General features: G+C 37.4%; 1 protein-coding gene across 19 annotated transcripts in view; it reads left to right on the top strand.

Moving 5' to 3' along the window:
* The window catches only part of RABGAP1L (RAB GTPase activating protein 1 like), a 799,577-nt gene that overhangs the window by 126,253 nt on the left and 648,668 nt on the right, over nucleotides 1-24,656 (top strand). For all 19 annotated transcript variants that reach the window (XR_010581946.1, XM_065531860.1, XM_065531858.1 and 16 more), the window contains one exon: nucleotides 16,942-17,083. Coding sequence is in view for 18 of the 19 variants with exons in the window: in XM_065531860.1 (XP_065387932.1) it covers nucleotides 16,942-17,083 (142 nt within the window). In the remaining variant the exon portion in view is untranslated. The remainder of the gene's footprint in view (nucleotides 1-16,941; nucleotides 17,084-24,656) is intronic.

Below are 24,656 nucleotides of genomic sequence, written 5' to 3' on the forward strand. Positions count from 1 at the left end.
TTTATAGCATATTGTAATGAAGGTTATATGAGCAATATTCAAACTTCAGTCTCCTAAGCATCTTTTAATATTTTATTATAAGATTTTTTTTCTCTGTCTTCCTTCCTCCCCATCCTTCTGTCCTTCCTTTTGCAAAAAAATAGCTTAGTTGTTATGACTATCCAATAATTCTTCATTTTGAGCCAAAGAATTATTCATAGTTGCATAATCGTGAATAAAGGAGCTGGAACTGTATAGAAAGTTGTCATTCTTCTAATGATGATAAATTATACATTATAATGTAAATTACACTTCCTAGAGATCTGAGAAAAAGTTAGGTTTTTCCCAGTTCTAGTACTTTTGACTGTCTGTCTGTCTCCAGAGAGAGAGAGAGAGAGAGAGAAGTTAAAGTAATTGTTAAAATTCATGTAATTATTGCAAGACCTGAGACTACAACTCCTTACCTTAAACCAGAGTATGCTGCTGTAAGGCCATACTAGCATCTTTCTACAACTCCAAAGAGTGGGTTGGTTTGGGGTGGTTGATGGTAATCTGGAGATGTTGGTCTACACTATACAACATCAGTAGAAAGAATGAATTAGGTGATTACCTAATGCAATTCAAAGTAACCTTTGAAAATCTGGGTCTAGGCCATTACTACTTTAAAGAAATAGAGAGAATGCATTGATTTCAGTTCTAAGTGATTTAGACACCTAGAACTTTTTCTTTCATTCTGAGAGTGTTGGACTTACTGAATGAAACCAGAACTTGTCCTGTACCCAGACAGGATTAGACCAGACTCCTCGGGGCAACACCAAAGTAGATGAGATGCCCTGTTCCCAAACTGTTTTTTCTTGGCAGCTTTCTTCTCTTAAATATAGCAGGACTTTATGTGTGGGCAGTGGGGATGTATGAAAGTCTGCTTTGTTCCTGTTTAGTGTCCTCTCAGGGCCAAATGGCATTTCATTTCATTCATTGTCCATTTACTGGGAGCAAGGAGAGCACTTAACAAGAGGACAGAAACTAGAAGCTGGGAAAGTAAACTAGAGAAAATCCTTTTGTGCCCGGAATTTGTTCCTTCTGGTGAGTTCTTGGTCTCGCTGACTTCAAGAATGAAGCTGCGGACCCTTGCGGTGAGTGTTACAGTTCTTAAAAATGGTGTGTCCGGAGTTTGTTCCTTCAGATATTCAGATGTGTCTGGAGTTTGTTCCTTCCGGTGGGTTCGTGGTATCGCTTACTTCAGGAGTGAAGCCGCAGAGCTCTGCAGTGAGTGTTACAGCTCTTAAAGGTGGCGCATCTGGAGTTGTTTGTACCGCCTTGTGGGTTTGTGGTCTGGCTGGCTTCAGGAGTGAAGCTGCAGACCTTCACAGTGAATGTTACAGCTCATAAAGGTAGTGTGAACCCAAAGAGTGAGCAGCAGCAAGACTTATTGCAAAGAGCAAAAGAACAAAGCGCCTATTGCGTGGAAGGGTACCTGAGCGGGTTGCCGCTGCTGGCTGGAGTGGCCATCTTTTATTCTCTTATTTGTCCCTGCCCACATCCTGCTGATTGGTCCATTTTACGGAGTGCTGATTGGTCCGTTTTTACAGAGTGCTGATTGGTGCATTTACAAGCCTTTAGCTAGACACAGAGCACTGATTGGTATGTTTTTACAGAGTGCTGATTGGTGTGTTTACAAACCTTTAGCTAGACAGAGCGCTGATTGATGCGTTTTTACGGAGTGCTGATTGGTGCGTTCACAAACCTTCAGCCAGACACAGATTGCTGATTGGTGCATTTACACTCCTTTAGCTAGATAGAAAAGTTCTCCAACTTCCCACTGGACCCAGAAGCCCAGCCGGCCTCACCTCTCACCTTGACCCGAGGTCTAACGGGAGTAGACATTAATTAGGTGTAAGTGGGAAACACCAAGCATAAATGCCCAGACAACCGGAAAGACTGGGAAGCACAATAGTTGATGATGAAAGGCAAGTAGGTCCCCGAGCATGTGAAACTTTGGAGTCTACGTTCAGAGTTCTTTTCGAAATCAACTTTATTGAGGTAGTTAGCATACAGTAAAATGCACCCATTTAATAGTACATTTTGATGAGCTTTGACAAATTTATACACATGAATAACCACCACCAAAATTAAGATCCCTCACTCTTAAAAGTTCCATCGTGTCCTTGCAGCTAATCTTTCCCACCCTCAGCCTCAGGCAACCACTGATGTGCTTTCTGTCATTGTAGATTAGATATACAGTAACTGGAATCATACGCTTCTTTTATGTAAAAGCTTTCTTCGTGTAACAATGCTTTTGAGATCCATCCATGTTGTATGTCATTTGTTAATCTTTTTATTGCTGAATGTTATTCCTTTGTATGGATGTACCATAATTTATTAGATCTGTTGGAAATTTGAGTTGTTTCTGTTTTTGGTTAGTGTGGTTAAAGCTCCTGTGTCTTTCTGTGTACATAGATTTTCATTTCTTTTGGGCTGATAACAGGAAATGGAATTGCTGTGTGGTATGGTAAGTAGAAACTGCCAAACTGTTTTCTGCAGTGCTTGACCACTTTATTTTCCCTCCAGCAGTATATGTGTGTCCCAATTTCTCCTCATCTTTGCCAGCCTTTTAAATTGTATTTAGTATTGTCAGTCCTTTAAATTGTAGCTATTCTTAGGGGTGTGTAGATGTATCTCATTGCAATGTCAATTTGTATTTCACATTGAGTAATGATTTTGAGCATTTTTTTCTTGTGCTTATTAATCATTCATGTATCTTCTTTATAAAATGTCTATCTAAAATTTTTGTCCGCTTTTTGTTTGTCTTACTGAGTTGCAGGAGTTCTTTATGTTTTCTGAATATATTTTCTTTTGTCAGATACACATATTTCAAATAGTTTCTTCCTGACAGTGGCTTGCCTTTTTAAACTGAATGTCTTTTGAAGAACTGAAATTTTACATTTTGATGAAGTCATATTAATATTTTATTATTTTTGCTTTTTTTGTGTCCTATGTAAGGAACTTTTACCTACCGCAAGGTTGTGAAGATGTTCTTTATGTTTTCCTGTAGAGACTTTATAGTTTCAGGCCTTTTATCCATTTTCTGTTAATTTTTATGTATGGCATGAAGGCTTGAGGTCATCCACATCGCTCTCATATGGGTATACAGTTGTTCCAGCATCATTTGTTGGAAAGACTCTTTTATCTATAGAATTAGTTTGTCTAAAATTAATTGACTGTAGATGTATAAGTCTGTTTCTGGGACATTATTTCTCTTCCATTGATTTCTATGTGAGTACCACACAGTCTTGATCATTACAACTTTATATTATGTAATAAAGTCTGTGTTGTAAGCTTCCCAACCTTTCTCATTCTTAAAGTTGTTTTATTTGTTGCAGGTTCTTTGCATTTCCATCTGAATTTCAGGATGAGTTTGTCAGTTTGTAGAAAAATGCATGCCCAGGCTAGATGCAGTGGCTCACACTGGTAACCCTAGCACTTTGGGAAGTTGAGGCAGGAGGATCACTTGAGGCCAGGAGTTTGAGACCAGCGTCGGCAACATAGCAAGACTCACTTTGTAAAAAAAAGTAAAATAAAATTATCCAAGTGTGGTGGTGCACACCTGTATCCCAGCTACTCAGGAGGCTGAGGTGGGAGGATTGCTTGAGCCCAGGAGTCTGAGGCTTCAGTCAGCCGTGATCATGCCGCTTGCACTCCAGCCTGGGCCACAGAGTGACACCCCATCTCTAAAAAATAATAATAAAAAAAAGAAAAATGCATTCCCAGATTTTGACTGAGAATGCTTGGAATATGTATATGATTTTGGGAAGAGTTGCTTTTTTTTTTTGACATGAAGTCTCAACCTGTCGCCCAGGCTGGAGTGCAGGGCACCATCCCAGCTAACTGCAACCTCTGCCTCCCAGGTTCCAGTGATTCTTCTGCCCCAGCCTCCCAAGTAGCTGGGCTTACAGATACTCACCACCATGCCTGGCTAATTTTTGTGTTTCTAGTAGAGATGGGGTTTTGCCATGTTGGCCAAGCTGGTCTCGAATTTCTGACTTCAAGTGTTCCTCTCTCCTCGGTCTCCCAAAGTGTTGGGATTACAGGAGTGAGCAACTGCACCTGTCCTCTAAGAGTTGCTGTCTTAAAAAGAGTGAGTCTTCAATAAACATGGCCTATCTCATGGAATATCACTTCTTTTATTTAGCTCTTCTTTATCTCAGCAGTTATGTCACTTTTAGTATAAAGGTTTTACACATACTTTAATTTATCTCTACCTAGTTCATGAATTTTTCATCTCAGGGTATAATTGACAAAATGGAATAGACTTAAGGTGTACAATGCAATGATTTGATACATATATATAGTGAAATGATTACCAAAATCAAGTTAGTTAACACATCTGTCACCTCACGTAAGTTACCTTTTTGTGTGTGTGTGGAGAACACTTAAGATCTACTACTGTTAGCAGATTTCAAGTACACAATACAATATTGTTAACTATAGTCACTATGGACTGTATTCATCTTATAACTGAAAGTTTTTACCCTTTGATCAGCATCTCACTTTTTCCCCCAAACCCCGTCTCCTGGCAACCACCATTCTACTCTCTTTCTATGAGTTTAACTTTTTTAGACAGTTAAAAATGAGATCATACAGTATTTGTCTTCCTAGTCTAGCTTTTTTTTTACTTAGCATAATGCTTTCCACCTTTACACATGTTACTGCAAATGATAGAATTTTCTTCTTCTTTATGGCTGAGTCATATTCCATTATGTTCATGTATGTGTATATATATTCATTCATTCATTGACAGACACATTTCCATGTCTAGTGAATAATGTTGCAATGAACATGGAGTGCAGATATCTCAAGATACTGACTTTGTTTCTTTCAGATATATACCCAGCAGTGTGATAGCTAGATTATGTGGTAGCTCTATTTTATATTTTTTGAAGAATCTTTGTACTGTTTTTCATACTGGCTGTACCAGTTTACATTCCTACCATCAGTGTGCAAGGGTTCTGTTCTCACCAACATTTGTTATTTCTTGTCTTTTTTTTTTTTTTCCTGTGATAGGGTCTCATTATGTTGCCCAGGCTGGTTTCAAACTTCTGGGCTCAGCTGATCCTCCTACCTTGGCCTCCCAAAGTGTTGAGATTTTAGGCATGAGCCACTGTGCCTGGCCATATTTCTTGTCTTTTTAATAATAACCATTCTAATGGGTGTGAGGTAATATCTCATTGTGGTTTTGACTTGAATTTATTTCTTTGAAGATTAGTGATATTGAGCACCATATCATGTATCTGTTGGCCATTTGTATGTCTTCCTTGGAAAACTCTCTATTCCAGTTTTTTGTCCATTTTCTAATTAGAGTATTTGGTTTGTTTCTTTTTTTTTTGCCATTGAACTGTATGATACACACACAGACACACACACACACGCACACACACACGCCCCTCATCAGATATATGTTTGCACATATTTTCCCCCTTCCATAGGTTGCCTTTTCATCTTGTTGAATATTTCCTTTGCTATGCAGAAGCCTTTTAGTTTCCTGTAGTTGTGCTTGTTTATGCTTTTTTTGGCCTATGCTTTTGGGGTCATATTCAAAAAATAATTACCAAGACCAGTGTAAAGGAATTTTTCCCCTGTATTTTCTCCTAGGAGTTTTAATGGTATCAGGTCTTAAATTTAAGTCTTTTTGTCTATTTTGAGTTAATATTTGTGAAAGATAAAAGATTGGAGTCCAATTTTAATTCCTTTGCAGATGAATATCTAGTTTTCCCAGAATCATTTGTTACAGAACTATGTATGTGTGGGCTTACTTCTGGGCTCTCAGTTTTGTCTCATTGGTCTGTGTGTTTTTATGCCAATACACTATTGTTTTGATTATTATAGCTTTGTAATATATAGAAATAAAGAAGTGTGATGCCTCCAGCTGTGTTTTGTTTTATTTTCCAAGATTGCTATGGATATTTGGGTTCTATATGAATTTTAGGATTGTGAAAAATGCCATTGGGATTTTGATAGGGATCACATTGAATCTATAGATTTCTTTGGATAGGATGGACATTTCAACAATATTTTTTCAATCCATGAACATGAGATATCTTTCCATCAATTTGTGTCATTTTCAGTTTCTTTCATCAGTGTCTTACAGTTTTGTTTTTTGTTGTTTTGTTTTGTTTTGTTTTGTGACGGAGTCTTGCTCTTTTCGCCCAGGCTGGAGTAGAGTGCTGTGATCTCGGCTCACTGCAACCTTCACCTCCCAGGTTCAAGCTGTTCTCCTGCTTTAGCCTCCTGAGTAGCTGGGATCACAGGTGCCTGCCACCACGCCTGGCTAATTTTGTACTTTCAGTAGAGACAGGTTTTTTATGTTGGCCAGACTTCTCTTGAACTCCTGACCTCAGGTGATCTGCCTGCCTTGGCCTTCCAAAGTGCTAGGATTATAGGCATGAGATACCATGCCCGGCCGACGTCTTATAGTTTTCAGTGTATGGATCTTTCACTGCCTTGGTTAAATTTATGTCTAAGGGATTTTTTGTTGGTATGCCACTGTAAATGGGATTTTTTTTACATTTATTTTTCAGATAATTTGTTGATTTCATATAGAAATACAAGCAAATTTTGAATGTTTAGTTTGTACCCTGTAACTTTACTAAATTTGTTTGTTCTAACAGTTTTTTTTTGGTGGGGTCATCAGAATTTTCTATGTAATAGGATCATGTCATCAACAAACAATTTAACTTTTTCATTTCCAATTTGGATGCCTTATCTTTCCCAGTTGCTCCTGCTAGGACTTTCAGTACTATGTTGAATAGAAGTGGTGAGAGTGGGCACTCTGTGGGTTTGTCATATATGGCCTTCCTTATTTTGGGGGGTACATTCCTTCTATACCCAATTTATTGGGCATTTTTATCATGAAAGGATGTTGAATTTTGTCTTTTTTCGGAATCTATTGAGAAGGTCATATGATTTTTATGGTTTATTAATGTGGCTTATCACATTTATTGATTTGTGTATGCTGTCATCTTGCATCCCAGGGATGAATACCATTTGATCATGTTGTATGATCTTTTTACTGTGCTGTTGATTTCAGCTTGCTGGTGTTTTGCTGAGAACTTTTGCACCTGTGTTCATTTGGATTATTGGCTTGTAGTTTTCTTGTGATGTCTTTGTCTAGCTTTGGTATCAGGGTAATGCTGGCCCCATGAAATGAGTTTGCAAGTATTTCCTCCTCCTCAGTTTTTTTTGAAGGAGTTTGTGAAGGATTAGCATTAAATGTTTGGTGAAATTCAGTAGTAAAACCATCAGGTCCTGGACTTTGCTTTGCTGGGAGACTTTTTATTGCTGAGTCAGTCTTCTTCTTCTTTATTGGTCTGTTCAGATTTTCTGTTTCTTCATTATTTCATCTTGGTAGGTCGTATGTTTCCAGGAATTTATTTATTATTCTAGGTTATCCATTTTGTTGGCATATAGTTGTTCATAATAGTCTCTTATGATCTGTTGTATTTCTGTGGTATCAGTTATAATGCTTCTTCTTTCGTTTGTAATTTTATTTATTTGAGTCCTCTCTCTTTTTTTCTGGGTTGTTCTAGCTAAAGTTTTGTCAAGTTTTGTTTATCTTTCCAAAAAACCAGCTTTTAGTTTTGTCCATTTTTCTGTTGTTTTACTATTCTCTATTTCATTTATTTCTACTCTAGTCTTTACTATTTTTTCCGTATGCTAATTTGGGTCCAGTTTTTTTCCCTAGTTTGCTGAGATGTAAAGTTAAGTTGTTTGAGGTCTTTTTTTTTTTTTCCCTGTAATGTAGACATTTATCAATATAAACTTTCCCACTTAGAACTTCTTTTGCTTTATCCCATAAGTTTTGATATGTTGTATTTCCATTTTGTCTTTTATTAGATATATTTTAAATTTTCTTTTGACCCATTGATTGCTTAGGAGTGTGTTCTTTAGTTTCTGTATATCTGAATTTTCCATTTTTCCCTCTGTTTTCATTTCTAGTTTTATACGTTTGTGATCAGAAAAGATACATGATATGATTTTAATTTTCTTGAATTTAAGACTTTTTTTGTGTGTCTTGACATTTATTCTAAATACGTGTGTGTGTGACAAGAATGTGTATTTTGCTGCTGTTGGATAGGATGTTCTTTATATGTCTGTTAGGTCCGCCTTTTCTATAGTGTTGTTCAAATCTGTTGATTCCTTATGATTTTCTGCCTGCATGATCTATCTATTGTCAAGAGTGGCATAATAAAGTCCCCTCTATTATTATATTGTCATTTATTTCTCTTTACAGTTCTCTTAATACTTGCTTTATAATGAGGTGCCTTGATGTTAGATGTATTACTGTTTACAATAGTTAAATCTTCTTGATGAATTGACCCCTCTTTCATTATATAATGATCTTCTTTGTCTTTTCTGACAATTTTTGACTTAAAGTCTAGTTTGTCTGATATAAATACAGCCACCCTGTTCTCTACTGGTTACCATTTGCATGGAATATGTTTTTCCATCTCTTCATTTTCAGCCTGTGTGTTCTCAAAGCTAAAGTGAGTCTCTTGTGGGTAGCATATTCGTGGATCTTAATTTTGTATCCATTCAGTCACTCTATATCTTTCTGTTTTTGTTTTGAGAAGGAGTCTTACTCTGTTGCCCAGGTTGGAGTGCACTGGTGACGTGACCTTGGCTCATTGCAGTCTCCATCTCCTTGGTTCAAGTGATTCTCCTACCTTAGCTCCATGAGTAGCTGGGATTACAGGTGCACACCACCACACCTAGCTAATTTTTGCATTTTCATTATAGTCAGGGTTTCACTGTATTGGCCAGACTGGTCTTGAACTCCTGACCTCAAGTAATCTGCCTGCCTCAGCCTCTCAAAGTGCTGGGATTACGGGTGTGAGCCATAGCACCCAGCCTACTCTATATCTTTTGATCAAATAATCCTTTTACCTGTAATTATTGGTAGGTAAGGACTTATTGTCATTTTGTTGATTTTTTTAATGGTTTGTAGTTCCTTTGTTCCTTTCTTTCTCTTTTGCTGTCTTTCTTTATAATTTGGTGACTTTTTGTGATGGTAGGCTTTTATTTCTTTCTATTAATCTTTTGTGTATCTACTACAGGATTTTGCTTTGTAATTACCATGAGGCTTACATAAAATATAATTATTACATCCTATTTTAAGCCAGTAACAACTCAACTGTGGTTGCATACAAAAATTCTACACTTTTGTTCCCCCATCTCTCATGTTTTAGGTCATTGATGTTACAGCTTTTGATATTGTGTGCCCATTAAAATTATTTTAGCTATAATCATTTTTAATATGTTTGTTTTTAACTTTTATACTAAAGTTGATAGTGATATACATACCACCACAAGAATATTAGAGAATTCTGATTTTGACTATCTATTTGTTTTTACCAGTGAGTTTTATACATTCATATGTTTTTACATTGTTAATTAGTATCCTTTCATTTCAGCTTGAAGATCTTTGGCATTTCTTATAAGGCAGATCTTAGTGATGATGAACTCCTTTAGTTTTTGTTTGTTGGGGAAAGTCTCTCTCTTTCATTTCTGCTGTACAGCTTTGCCAGGTGTAGTATTCTTGGTTGAGGGTTTTTTTTTTTTTTTCTTCAATATATTGACTGTATTATTCCAGTCTTTCCTGCCCTGCAAGGTATCTGCTGAGGAATCCACTTATAGTCTTACAAGGGCTCTTTTGTATGTGACAAGGTGCTTTTCTCCTGCCATTTTCATAATTCTCTGTCTTTGACTTTTGACAGTTTAATTATACTATGTCCTGGTGTAGACTTTTCAACCTGTTTGGAAATCTTTGGGTCTCATAAATTTGGCTGTCCTCTTCTATTCCTAAATTTGGGATCTTGTCAGCCATTATTTCTTTATATAGATTTTTCAGTCTCTTTATCTGTCTCTTTTCCTTTGGATATTTCTGGAATGCTTATGTTGTTTTGCTTGATGGTGTTCCAGATATCCTGTAGACTTCCTTCACTCTTTTTTTGTTTGTTTGTTTTTGCTTCTTTAACTGGCTACTTTTAAATGACTCATCTTTGAGTTCACTGATTTTTTTATTCTTCTGCTTGGCCAAGTCTGCTGTTGAAGCATGCTGTTAAAAATTTTTTTAATTCAGTGATTGTGTTCTTCAGCTTTATGATTTTTTTTAAGAGGGTGCAGGGTCTCACTCTGCCACCCAGCCTGGAATGCAGTGGCACAATAATAATTCTCTGTAACTTCAAACTCCAGGGCCCAAGTGATGATCCCACCTTAGCCTCCCAAATAGCTAGGACAACAGGCATGAGCTACCACAGCCACCTACTTTTTTAAAAATTATTTTTGTAGGGACATGGTCTTGGTATTTTGCTTAGGCTTGTCTTGAATTCCTAGTCTCAAGAGATCTTCTCACCTTGGCCTCCCAAAGTGGTAGGATTATAGGCATAAGCCACTGTGCCTAGCTGGATTTTAAAAATGGTTTTTATTACTTTGTTGAACTAGAATATTGATCCAGACCTTTTTTTTTTTTTTGAGACAGAGTCTGGCTCTGTGGCCCAGGCTGGAGTGCAGTGGCCCAATCTTGGCTCACTGCAAGCTCTGCCTCCTGGGTTCCCGCCCTCAGCCTCCTGAGTAGCTGGGACTACAGGCGCCCGCCACCACGCCTGGCTAATTTTTTGTATTTTTAGTAGAGACGCGGTTTCACCGTGTTAGCCAGGGTGGTCTTGATTTCCTGACCTCGTGATCCTCCCGCCTCAGCCTCCCAAAGTGCTGGGATTACAGGCGGGAGCCACCGGGCCCGACCTGATCCAGGCTTTTACATTACCCATACCTTTTGTTGTTTCTGAGCTGCAGCCGGAAACTGCTGGTTGGTTCATGGGAACAAGCAGGGTTAGTCTAAAATGTAGGCAAAAACTTAAAAACAACTAGTGAGTTTAGAATTTAATGGCAAATAAGTTTTGAAACATGATTTCTCTCTGTCTAGTCCTCATGTTGTTAAAAAACCAATCATCATAGGACTGAGTGGTTTGCAAAATAGACATTACTTTTATACTTGGCCTGATTATTTGCATAAAGTACATCAAGAATAATTATTTCTATATAGGCCTTTTGGATTGACTTTGATGGAAGTTTGTTCCATAAGGAATTTCAGATAAGACCTTTTAAAGCTGAGCCCAATCATGGGTTTGTATCCTCAAACACCTGTGAGTTGGGTGATTCTCTCCTCTTAGGGTCCCAAGATAAACTTGGAGCTTCTGGACCTATTAGAAAGTGACATTCTTTACTGACCACAGGTCATGAACTCTGTACAGGGACTGTGTAGACAAGGGTAGGAGGCCAGTTTCCCACTGGGCTTTTATGGGCTCTGCAAGTTGAGATTGACTCAGCCTCAGTAAAGTAACCACTTTCTCCAATTGTGTTCTGTTGCAAAAGAAAAATGAATTCTTACCGCACTGATGGAAACAACTACATTGCCATAAGAAGACTCACAGATGGTTTCCAAATTCTGGTGGAACCAGGCAGAGAGAAACAAACATGCTCCAAATCTTGATCATAGGAATATACCTCACTCAGTTACTGAAGGCCATAAATAGTTCAAAATAAGTTTCCTTGACTCTGAAAAACAAAGCATGGATCAGCAGTATTCCAAGCAAAAGTCAAAAAGGTTTCTTCAGCTTTATGAGTTCAGTGCATTTAGTTAACTCTTGTTTTGCTTGATATTCATGAATATTTCAGCTCTTCGTGAGTCCTGTACATTTTCCTTTATTAAAATGTTACAGTCTCCAAAGTTATCAGAAGTCTGTGTTTGAGAGCAACTGTTAAAGTTCTATGGCTTATTATAAACCATCTTTTGAAAAGGATTAAAATAAGACAACAATTGTCTGTGAATAGCAAAATATCAAGGGTAGTTACAGTTACAAACACAATTAACAAAGAAGTGTGGTTATTTCTGTGGTTTATGATAACTTAACATTAATTATGGTTGACAGCATATACTTAGACATTAGAATTTTAGAAATCCCATGTGATTTTTGGACTTATATTAGCATTACTCACAAAAATATAACCGAAAGAAGATTGAACATCATTTTGGCAATCTCATGTACCTAAACATGTCAAATAATCCTGTTTACCTCTCGTTTGCTGGACACTTCAGGGCCCCCTGAAGTATTTGAAAAGCCAAGTGGTGGCTGGGAATAGTGGCTCATGCCTGTAATCCCAGCACTTTGGGAGGCCAAGGCCAGTGGATTGCCTGAGGTCAGGAGTTCGAGACCAGCCTGGCCAACCTGGAGAAACCCCATCTCTACTAAAAATACAAAATTAACAGGTTGTGGTGGCGCATGCCTGTAATCCCAGCTACTTGGGAGGCTGAGGCAGGAGAATCCCTTGAACTTGGTGGGCAGAGGTTGTGGTGAGCCGAGATTACACCATTGCACTCCAGCCTGGGCAACAAGAGCGAAACTCTGCCTCAAAAAAAAAAAAAAAAAAAAAAAAAAAAAAAGCAAAGTGCCAAGGAACACGGTTTTGCAACTGAAGTTTGATTTTGGGAAGGCTGTGAAATGTTCAAGCTTTAAAAACACTTGAAGCCAGGCCTGGTGGCTTATGCCTGTATTCCTAGCACTTTGGGAGGCCAAGGTGGGTGAAACCCTATCTCTACTAAAAATACAAAAATTAGCTGGGCATGGTGCTGGGCGCCTGTAATCCCAGCTACTCGGGAGGTTGAGGCAGAGAATTGCTTGAACCTGGGAGGAAGAGGTTGCAGTGAGCCAAGATGGCACCACTGCACTCCAGCCTGGGCGATAGAGCGAGACTCCATCTCCAATGAATGAATGAATGAATGAATGAATGAATGTCTGAGAACTGAATGACAAGAAGGAACTCACCATAGTGATGCAGGATTTTTCTTGGTCACTTTGCCAGTCGGAGACCTCTGGCTGATAACGCCCCTGTCTGGGCCTTACTGGGCCTGGTTTCACCACAGGAGATGCCCCATCCACTTGGCCTGCCAGTTCATGCCTGGCCTGCAGTTTGTCACGGATCCCGTGGCCATTGCGACTGTGTGTTCAGCCCCTGGTGAACACACAGTCAAGTATGTGGTCAAGTATGTGGTTCAGCAAGTATGTGGTCTGACCAGTTGTTCCAAGTGCCGGCACAGAAGCAGGCTTTGTGCGGTGCTTGTTGCTGGACTAGGCGTGTCTCAAACCCCTCCTGTGATGGTCTCTGATGTCCAGATGGGGGAATGTGGTGGCACCCAGGCAGGGGTGCCATGACTCCGAAGCCCCTGAGGGGGTGTTACAGCATGTTAATTAGCTCAAGGGGCTGAAAGAGCTGTTAACATGCCATCATCTGGAACGGATGGTGATGTGTTAACAGCTCTTTCAGACCCTTGCCCCACTTTGGCCTGTGGCTGCAGGCCTGGCTCAGCCCCACTGCTGCTTTCCGTTGTGTGGGGCAGCTGCCCTCTGCCAGCAGAGGGCAGAGGGTCACAATGTTACAGCCTTCTGTGTACCCACTTTCAGTGGGTCCTGAGTTCTTGTCCCACGTCCAAGAAGAATAGGATCACGCTGAGAATAGAAGAGTGAGGAAGGTGGAGAATTTAATTGAGCAACGAAACAGATCTCAGCAGAGAGGGGACGCAAGGGTGGTCCCCTACCCAAAGTCATGTGGTTTCTGTCCCACTGTGGCTGGGTCTGGGGCTTTTATGGGCTCAGATTGGGGCGTGTATGCTGATTGATTTGTGAGTATGCAAAAAGATTAAAACAAAAGCACTACTCAAAGTTGGGCACAACAGTGTAAAAAGTCAATTAGGGAAGGATAGGTATATATAAAATAGGTGAAGGCTGAGGATCAATCAGAGGAAAGTGTGCCAAATGGGAAGCCATTCTCAGTCCGGTTTGCGGATTTGACTTGTAGCTTGGCTTTCAGGCTTTAAACTGTCTTTTGGCTTGAAGGTGGGGTTTCACTGGGGACCTGCCCCTCTCTGCTTAGGATTTGTCTGCCTTCTGCCACTGTCAATATAAAGATCCAGGGAAAGACCTTTCAAAGGAACAACTAATGAAAAAGTTCTAAGATATGGACAAGCTGGGATTGTTGTTAGGATTGAATTCTTGCTATCCTTATTGTTATTACCACAGTAATTATTTTTGCAGGATTTCCAGAGTAGTGCTAGACTAGGACACGAAGCCACTTTTGCTGGTTCATTATTCCTGAATATTACTTGTGTATTGTACTATAGGTTAGACTCTCTCATGCCTCATAGTGTTACGTCAACAGCACAAAATGATAACAAGAATTAACACTTGTGTAGCACTTTCTGTGTGCTGAGCATTTTTCTAAATACTTTACTTGCTTTTTGTGTCTGGTTTGGGACACAATTTGGATTCAGAAAAGAGAGAGGTCTCAAGAAATGAGAGGAAGGAAAGTTAGAATGAATTGAGAGGAGCTATAATGGTAAAAAGACATGAAATGGTACTTCAGGTGAAGAGTTAAGGGGGAACAGAAACTTTTCTCTTGACAAATCTGTTTTCCACATGCCAACTTACTGTTTCTTGTTTTCAGACAAGAGATAGTTTGGAGGGAAGACGCTTGCCTATAAGAAAAGGATAGGCTCCAGGTCAGGACAGGAGTTTAGCTGTACTCAGAAGTTTCTATGACTTGACTTTCAATAAAGGAAGTAAGCTACTTTTTTGATCTGTGCTAGGTGTGGGTTTGATATTAAAATATCAAATGTTTTCTTGCCCTCTCCTCCAAATCTCTTCTTTACTTTTGAGTGCCTTGACATTCCTTTTAGTTGGAGACAAAACTTTTAATCAACTATTAGAGTTAAAAAGCATAAAAGGAAAATTCCCATTTGAAGATGCATGTTGGTTTCAACTTATTTAAATCAAAGTATGATCAGTCAGTAAATAACCAAAAGTAACTGATTAATAACTATTCTAATTGCAGAAAGGTGAAAATTAACAAGGTTGTGGAGTACTTCTAAAGTTGTGAGAAAATAATCTGTTGGGGACTTTTTTTTTTTTTTTAACTTAGTGCTTCTGATTACCTTTGGCGTCTTTACTGTCACCTCAGCAGAGGTAAACAGAAGCTGCTTGGAAATGTATTTTTTTCATGTGATTTTATGTATCTGTAGCTTACTGAGAATATTTGATTCTGTTATGTGTTTTATATAGACATTCTTTCTGAAAATAACAGGTCTTGTAGGCAATAGTTCTCAATTCAGCTTTGCATCAGAATAACTTGTGACCCTTAAAAAAAAAATCCAGATTCCTAAATCCTGCCCTAAGGAGTAAGCATTAGTGTTTGAAATATAAAAAGCCTCAGATTTGGTTTCCTCATTTATAGCCACTGTTGAGACTTGTAACTTTAGAGAATTTTTAGAGATATCAGCATATTGTACTTTGTATTTAATAGTTGATGATGGCATGCCATATTGAAAAAGGTTTTAGAGTTTATTTGCATAAATGTGATGAATCTTTGTAATGTAACTTAGCCAACCCACATTTATTGAGCTCCTGTTTACATGTTGCTAAGCTGTAATGAATGCTAATATGAATCAGACAATTTTCTTTACAAATACAGATTGATTTTTTAGTTATCTAAAATATGTGAATATTGGGAACAAATAGTGTTTTTAAATAAAAATATACTTTATTTGAAACTCAGTTTTTAGGTGCAATATTTAGATTCTATATGAGATCAAAGTAGTTCAGATTCTGCTTGTATAGGAAACTTAAGTGCAGATGAAATATTTTACCACTATTGTAGAATTTTGTACTACAACAGCAGAGTTGAATTGTTTATACAAAACGTTTGTCAACTTCTGAGAAAGACAGTTACATTGTTTGTAAATAAGAACAGTTTTATTTCCAATCTGTATGCTTTTTCTTGCTGTAATGCACTGGACAGGACTTCCATGGGCTGTTGAATGAGAGTGGTAACAGTGGACATTCTTCCTTTTTCCTCCATCTCAGGGGGAAATTATTCAGCCTTTCACCTTTAAACGTAGTGTTACTTGTAGATTTTTCTTAGATACTCTTTATCAGGTTGAGGAAGCATCCTTGTATTACTTGTTTACTGAACAGTTTTGACATGAATGAATGCTGAATTTTCTCAAATGCCCTTTATTTTGATATGACATTAATTGATATGAACATACGGTCTTTCTTCTTTCGTCTATTAATATAGTAGATTATGCTGATTGATTTTTCCAGTGTTGAACCAGCTTGGCATTCCCCAACTAAATCCTATTGATTGTGATGTATTTTGCATGTATGTATGTATGTATAAAATTTGTAATTTGGTTTGTATGTATTTGATTTGAAATATATTTGAATAAATATTTATTTGAAATTGTTTTATGTATATGTATAAAACTGGATTTGATTTGCTAATATATATAATTTATAATTTGATTAGCAAATTAAATCCATACTTTTATATGTAACCCACATATATATTTTTATACATATAACAAATATATCTTTAACAAAAAATATAACAGCTATATCTGTGGCTACCTATCAGGGATGGGTATAATACAGGAAGGCATATTGGTATGGGTGTGGTTGCCCAACTGTATACAGTTGTAAAAATTCTTTGAACTATATACTTTAGTTTTGTGTAACGTACCCAGTTAAGAGTCTAGCATCACTTGCTTATCTGTCTGTCCTAGAACCTGTGGTGTCTCAGGTTTTTCTGATGAAAAGAAATTGAGCTCTCCAAAAATAATGAGTAGGTTTCATTGTATTAGTTAAAAATAATACTAGAGGAACATAAATTTAGAATATCCTGTGAAGGACAATGCACCTTAAAAGTTTTCAGAATCTCAGACATGCTGGAGATCAAACACAACATGCCATTCTTCATTGCAGCTCTTTTGAATGAACTATTTAAAATAATATCTTTCAATACTATCTGCCAATGTTTCCTTCAAATTTCTAATACTTACTGTTATATTTTTCTCAGTCTGAGGGAAAAGGCCATACCAATGCTGGAGATGCAATATATGAGGTGGTGAGTCTACAGCGAGAGTCTGACAAGGAGGAACCAGTCACTCCTACTAGTGGAGGGGGTCCAATGTCACCCCAGGATGATGAAGCAGAAGAGGGTAAGAAGTTGGACTTACTCAGTTTCTTCTGTCTGTATAGCTGCTTTACTTACAATCTTCAAAGGAGGTGTGTGTGTTGCGGGGAGAAGTGGAGGTTATTCCTAACCTCTGTTACCCTTAGGCTAGATTCTACAAGATGCAGAAAAGAATTTGGTTCATTTGGTTCCTAAGTTGCATAGTCCCCAGTGCCACTTATGCAACTATTTAAATTTGACAGCATCACTTGGCTGTTGTTGTTTTCTATTTTATTTCAATTATTTTTATTTTGTATTTTTTTGAGATGAAGTCTCCCCTGTCACCCAGGTTGGAGTGCAGTGGAAAACCTTGGCTCACTGCAACCTCTGCCTCCCGGGTTCAAACAATTCCCCTGCCTCAGCCTCCTGAGTAACTGGATACAGGTGTGCGCCACCACGCTTGGCTAATTTTTTTGTATTTTTAGTAGAGACAGGGTTTCGCCGTGTTGGCCAGGCTTGTCCTGAACTCCTGACCTCAAGTAATCTGCCCACCTCAGCCTCCCAAAGTTCTGGAATTACAGGCATGAGCCACTGCACCTGGTCTCAATTATTTTTGAAGTGTCTAATGAGAAGTTTCAAATGATCTCATGTGATTTTAGAATTTTTATGTTTGTTACGTCATGTCCTATTTCTCATCTGACATTATTCGGTTCTTGTTTTTTGTTGTTGCTGCACCCCTTACCCCTACTTTTTTTGGAAATAGTGGGGTATCTGCTCTATTTGCTACTTGGTTGCTGCTGAGAGATAACTGACCTCACAAAAGGCACACATCATTTGGCTCTGTGCTCAATACTCTTTTTATAGAAACTAGAACTAAATGACAGATGTTTACTTTGAGACCTTGTATCATGTGCTTCTAGGGTATGGTTTATTAATAGTAAATTTCTTGATTTTTATTACCGTTGAAAAAAGCATCTTAGAATTCTCAGTCTGTCTTCTGTATGAAACTATTTTTTTCTTTGATTGCCATAAACATAATTATTTTTAGCTATTATTTATTTAGTGCTTACTATATTCTAAGAACATTCCAGGTATTACAAATATGTTACCTTATTTGAGTCTTACAATCCTGTGAATACTCTTATTAACTTGGTTTTAAGGATGAGAAACTGAGACAGAGAGAGCATAATCACTTGCTAAGCTCACTCAGTTCAAAGTGGCAAAGCTGAGATCTCAGTCCAGGCTATCTGACTTTAAGATTTGTACTTGTAACTATGGCATTATTCTGTCAAGTTAGCCAGTTGATTAAAACATAAAAACAATTCACTTTTAAAACTAAGGTAAAATTCACATAACATGAAATTAACTATTTAAACATGGACAATTCAGTGGCATTTTAGTACATTCACAATTTTGGGCAATCATCACCTCTATCTAGTTCTTAAACATTTTCGTCATCCAAGAGGAAATATTATACCCATTAAGCAGTCACTCCCTGTTCTCCCCTTTCCCTTCCCCCAGCAGCCACTAATCTGCTTTCTATCTCTGTGGCTTTACCTATTTTGCATAATTCATATAAATGGAATCATACAAAATGTGACTTTTTGTGTCTGGCTTCTTTCACTTAGCATAATGTTTTTTGAGCATTTTGTTTCATCTACATTGATACGTGATGTAGCAGGTGCCAGTATTTCATTCCTTTTTATGACTGAATAATAATTAATTATTTAGATAAAGCACATTTTGTTTATCCATTTATCTTTCAATGGACACTGGTTGATTCCATATTTGGGCTATTGTGAATAATGCTGCAGTGCACATGGGAGGGCATCTGTCTCCTTGACATACTGGTTTCATTTCCTTTGGATATATATGCAGTAGTAGGATTGCTAGATTATATGGTAGTTCTATTTTTAATTTTTTGAGGAACCACCATACTGTTTTTCATAATGGCTGTACCAATTTGTATTTCTACCAATAGTGTTCAAGGGTTCCCTTTTCTCCACATCCTTGGGAACACTTATTTTTGCTTTTTGATAATAGCCATTTTAACAGGTGTGAGATGATATCTCATTGTGGTTGTGATTTCCATTTCCCTTATGATTAGTGATGTTGAGTACCTTTACATACACCTGTTAGTCATTTGCATGTCTTCCTTTGAGAAATGTCTTTTAGGTCCCCTGTCCCTTTAGAGAAATTTTTTTTTTTTTTGCTATTGAGTTGTGTGAATTTCACATATATATGTGTATATATGTATGTATGTATGTATATATGTATACAGACAATATACATATCTATACATATATACACATATACATATATTGCATATCTGTTATATGTGATTTGTAAATATTTTCTCCCATTCTGTAGGTTGCCCTTTCATACTGTTGATTGTTTCTTTTGTTTTGCACATGTTTTTTAGTTTGACGTAATCCCATTTATCTATTTTTGCTTTTGTTGCTTATGCTTTTGGGGTTGTATCCAAAAAACCATTGCCCAAACCAGTGTCATGGAGCTGGTCCCCTTTGTTTTTTTCTAGTAGTTTAAGTCTTTAATCCATTTTTAGTTTATTTTTATGTATGGTGGTGTGAGATAAAAGTCTAATCTCTAATTTCATTCTTCTGCATGTTGTGGATATCCAGTTTTTCCAAAACCATTAATTTGAAGAGACTGTTCTTTCCCCATTGTATGGTCTTGGCACCTTTGTTGAATGTCAGTTGGCTCTAAACACATGGAATTATTTCTGTTCTCTTTATCCCATTGGTCTATATGCCTATTTTTCATGCTGATCTCATGTTGTTTTGGTTACTTTAGCATTGCAGTAGATTTTGAAGTCAGATAGTGTAATGCTTCCAGCTTTGTTCTTTTTGCTCAAGATTGCTTCACCTATTTGGGATCCTTTTGGCTCTGTATGAAAATTTAGGATTTTTTTTTTCTATTACTATGAAGAATGTCTTTGGAATTTTGTTAGGGATTGCGTTGTGATCTGTAGATTGCTTTGAGTAGTATAGACATTTTAAACATATTAATTCTTCCAATTCATGTACACAGTATATCACTCCATTTACTTGTATCTTAAATTTCTGTCATCGATGTTTTATAGTTTTCAGTGGAGAGATCTTTCACCTCATGAGTTAAATTTATTTCTAAGTATTTATCTTTTGTAGCTATTGTAAATGGGATTTAAAAAATTAGTTTTCAGATAGTTTGCTGTTACTCTGTAGGAATGCTACTGATTTTTGTATCCTGCAACTTTACTGAATTTATGTATTAATGCTAACAGTTTTTTTATGGAGTCTTTAGGGTTTGCTATAAATAAGACCATGTCATCTGCAAACCAGGACAATTTGATTTCTTCTCCAGTTTGTATGCCTTTTATTTCTTTCTCTTCCTAATTGCTTTGGTCAGGGCTCAGTACTATTTTGAATAGTAGCGGCAAGAGTAGGCATCCTTGTCTTGTTCTGAATCTTAGAGGAAAAGTTTTAACCTTTCCCCATTGAGTATAATGTTAACTGTGGGTTTGTCATATATGGCCTTATTTTATTGAGGTATATCCCTTCTATACTTAATGTGTTGAGAGTTTTTCCCGTGAAAGGATGTTGAATAATGTCAAACGTTTCTTCCGTATCAGTTGAAATTATCATATGATTTTTGTCCTTCATACTGTTCATGTGATGCATTACATTTACACATTTGCATATGTTAACTCATTCTTGCATCTCCTGGATGAATCCCACTTGATCACGATGAATAATCTTTTTAATGTGCTGTTGAGTTTGGTTTTCTAGTGTTCTGCTGAGGGTTTTTGCATCTGTGTTCTTCAGAAATATTGGCCTGTAGTTTTCCGTTTTTGTAGTGTCCTTGTCTGTGTCTGGCTTTGGTATTAGTGTAATGCTGGCCTCACAAAATGAGATTGGAATTACTCTGTTCTCTTGAATTTTTTGGAAAAGTTTGAGAACAGTTGGTATTAATTCATCTTTCAGTCTTTGGTAGAATTCAGCAATGGAGCCATCAGGTCCTGGGCTTTCTTTTTTTGATGGGATACTGTTTATTATTTATTCAGTGTTATTACTCATTATTGGTTGGGTCAGATTTTCTATTTCTTGATAATTTAATCTTGGTATGTTGTATGTGTCAAGGAATTATTCATGTGTTTTAGGTTGTTTAACTGAATATAATTAACTATAACAGTATTTTATGATTCTTTGTATTTCTGTTGTATCAGTTGAAATGTCTCCTTGGTGTTCAGGAGCATGTTGTTTAATTTCCATTATTTGTGAATTTTCCAAAGTTTTTTCTGTTATTAATTTATAGTTTTATACTGTTGTGGTTGAAAAAGATACTTGATTCTATTGCAGTCTTCTTAAATTTGTTAAGACTTGTTTTGTGGCCTAACATATGATCTGTTCTAGAGAATGTTTCATATACAGTTGAGGAGAATGTATATTGTGCAGTTGTTAGATGGAATGTCTCATATATTATTTAGCCTAGAGTATACTTTAAGTCTGATGTTCCTTTATTGATAATTCTGTCTGGATGATCTGTCCACTGCTGAAAGTGGGTTGTTGAAATCTCTTACTATTTTTGTATTGCAGAATGTGTCTCTTCAGATCTATTAATATCTGCTTTATATATAGGTACTTTGATGTTGAGTGCATATATTTACAATTATCATAGTTTCTTGCTGAATTGACCTTTTATTATATCATCACCTTCTTTGTTTCTTTAAATTTTTTTTAATTTTAATTTTTGTGGACACATAGTAGGTGTATATATTTGTGGGGTACATGAGGTGTTTTGGTAAAGGCATGCAGTGTGAAATAAGCACATCATGGAGAATGGAGTATTTATTCTCTCAAGCATTTATCCTTTGAGTTATAAACAATCCAGTTACACTTTTTAAGTTATTTTGAATTGTACAATTAAGTTATTATTGACTATAATCATCCTGTTGTGCTGTCAAATACTAGATCTTACTCATTCTTTCAATTTTTTTTGTACCTATTAACCATCCCCACCTTCCCCTCCCAATCCATCGCTACTATTCCTAGCCTCTGGTAGCCATCTGTATTAGTCTGTTCTCACACTGCTGTAAGGGTACTACCCAAAATTGGGTAATTTATAAACAAAGGAAGTTTAATTGATTCACAGTTTTGCATGGCTGGGGAGGCCTCAGGAAATTTACAATCATGGCAGAAGGGGAAGCAGGTACTTTCTTCACAAGGTGGCGAGAGAGAGAGAGAGAAAAGGGAAGAGCCCTCTTATAAAACCATCAGATCTCATGAGAATTTACTCACTATCATGAGAATAGTATGGGGGAAACTGATTCAGTTTCCCATTATTCAGTCACCTCCCACCAGGTCTGTCCCTCAACAACTGGGGATTACAATTCAAGATGAGATTTGGGTGGGGGATGCAGAGCCTAACCGTATCATCATCCGTCTACTCTCTGTGTCCATGACTTCAATTGTTTTGATTTTTAGATCTAACCAATAAGTGATAGCATACAATGTTTGTCTTTCTGTGCCTGGCTTATTTCACTTAACATAATGATCTCCAGTCCAATCCATGTTGTTGCAAATAACTGGATCTTTTTTTTATTTTTATGTTTTTGAGATGGAGTTTTACTCTTGTTGCCCAGGCTGGAGTGCAGTGGTGCAATCTCAGTTCACTACAACCTCCACCTCCCGGATCTAGTGATTCTCCTGCCTCAGCCTTCTGAGTAGCTGGGATTACACGTGCCCACCACCATGCCTGGCTAATTTTTTGTATTTTAGTAGAGACAGGGTTTCGCCGTGTTGGCCAGGCTTGTCTTGAGCTCCTGACATCAGGTGATCCACCCACCTCGGCCTCCCAAAGTGCTGGGATTACAGGCATGAGCCACCGTGCCCCGCTGACAGATGACTGGATCTTATTCTTTTTTTATGGTTGAATAGTCCTTTGTTGCATATAAGTACCACATTTTCTTTATGCATTCATCTGTTGATGGACACTTAGGTTGCTTCCAAATCTTAGCTGTTGTAAACAGTGTTGCAACAAACACAGGAGTACACATATCCGTTTGCTACACTGATTTCCTTTCTTGTTGGTATATACCCAGCAGTGGGATTGCTGGATCATATGGTAGCTTAATTTTTAGTTTTTTTTAAGGAACCTCCAAACTGTTTTCCTTAGTGGTTGTACTAATTTACATTTCCACCAGCAGTGTACAAGGGCTATTTTTTCTCTACATCACTAGCATTTGCGATTGCCTGCCTTTTGGATGTAAGCTATTTTAACTGGGGTGAGATGATATCTCATTACAGTTTTGATTTGCATTTCCCTGGTGATCAAAGATGTTAAGCATCTTTTTCATATGCCTGTTTGCCCTTTCTGTGTGTTGTTTTCTTGAGAAATGTCTATTCAGATCTTTTGCCCATGTTTTAATCAGATTATTTGATTTTTTTCCTATAGAGTTGTTTGAGATGTTCCTTTTATATTCTGGTTATTAATCCCTTGTCAGATAGGTAGTTTACAAATATTTTCTCCCATTCTGTGAGTTATCTCTTCACTTTGTTAATTGTATCCTTTGCTGTGCAGAAGTTTTCTAACTTGATATGATCTCATTTGTTCATGTTTGCTTTGGGTGCCTGTGTTTGTGGGGTATTACTCATGAAATTTTTGCCTAGACCAATGTCCTGGAGATTTTCCCCGGTGTTTTTTTGTAGTAGTTTCATAGTTTGAAGTCTTATACTTGAGTCTTTAATCCATTTTGTTTTGATTTTTGTATATGGTAAGAGGGGACTAGTTTCATCCCTCTGCATATAGATATTCAGTTTTCCCAGCACCATTTATTGAAAAGACTGTTCTTTCTCCAATGTATGTTTTTGGCACCTTTGTCAAAAATGAGTTCACTGTAGATGTATGGATTTATTTCTGGGTTCTCTCTTCAGTTCCATTGGTCTATGTGTCTGTTTTTATGCCCGTTCCATGCTGTTTTGGTTACTATAGCTCTGTCGTATAATTTGAAGTCAGTTGTGATTCTTCAATTTTTTTTTCTCTTTGCTTAAGATAGCTTTGGTTATTCTAGGCCTTTTGTGGTTCCATATACATTTTAGGATTTTTTTTTCTGTTTCTGCAAAGCACGCCATTGGTTTTTTGATAGGGATTGCATTGGATGTGTAGATTGCTTTGGGTAATATGGAGATTTCAGCAATATTGATTCTTCCAATCCATGGGATATTTTTCCATATTTTTGGTGTCCACTTCAATATCTTTCATCAGTGTTTTATAGGTTTCATTATAGAGATCTTTTACTTCTTCGGGTAAGCTCATTCCTAGGTATTTAGTTTCATTTATGGCCATTATAAATGGGATTATTATTATTATTTTTTGAGTGGGAGTCTCACACTGTCACCCAGGCTGGAGTGCAGTGGTGTGATCTCGGCTCACTGCAAGCTCCGTCTCCTGGGTTCACGCCATTCTCCTGCTTCAGCCTCCTGAGTAGCTGGGACTACAAGGCGCCTGCCATCATGTCTGGCTAATTTTTTGTATTTTTAGGAGAGACCGGGTTTCACTGTGTTAGCCAGGATGGTCTTGATCTCCCGACCTCATGATCTGCCCACCTCGGCCTCCCAAAG

Source organism: Macaca fascicularis, chromosome 1 (genome assembly GCF_037993035.2).
Source record: "Macaca fascicularis isolate 582-1 chromosome 1, T2T-MFA8v1.1".
Classification (NCBI taxonomy): Eukaryota; Metazoa; Chordata; class Mammalia; order Primates; family Cercopithecidae; genus Macaca; species Macaca fascicularis.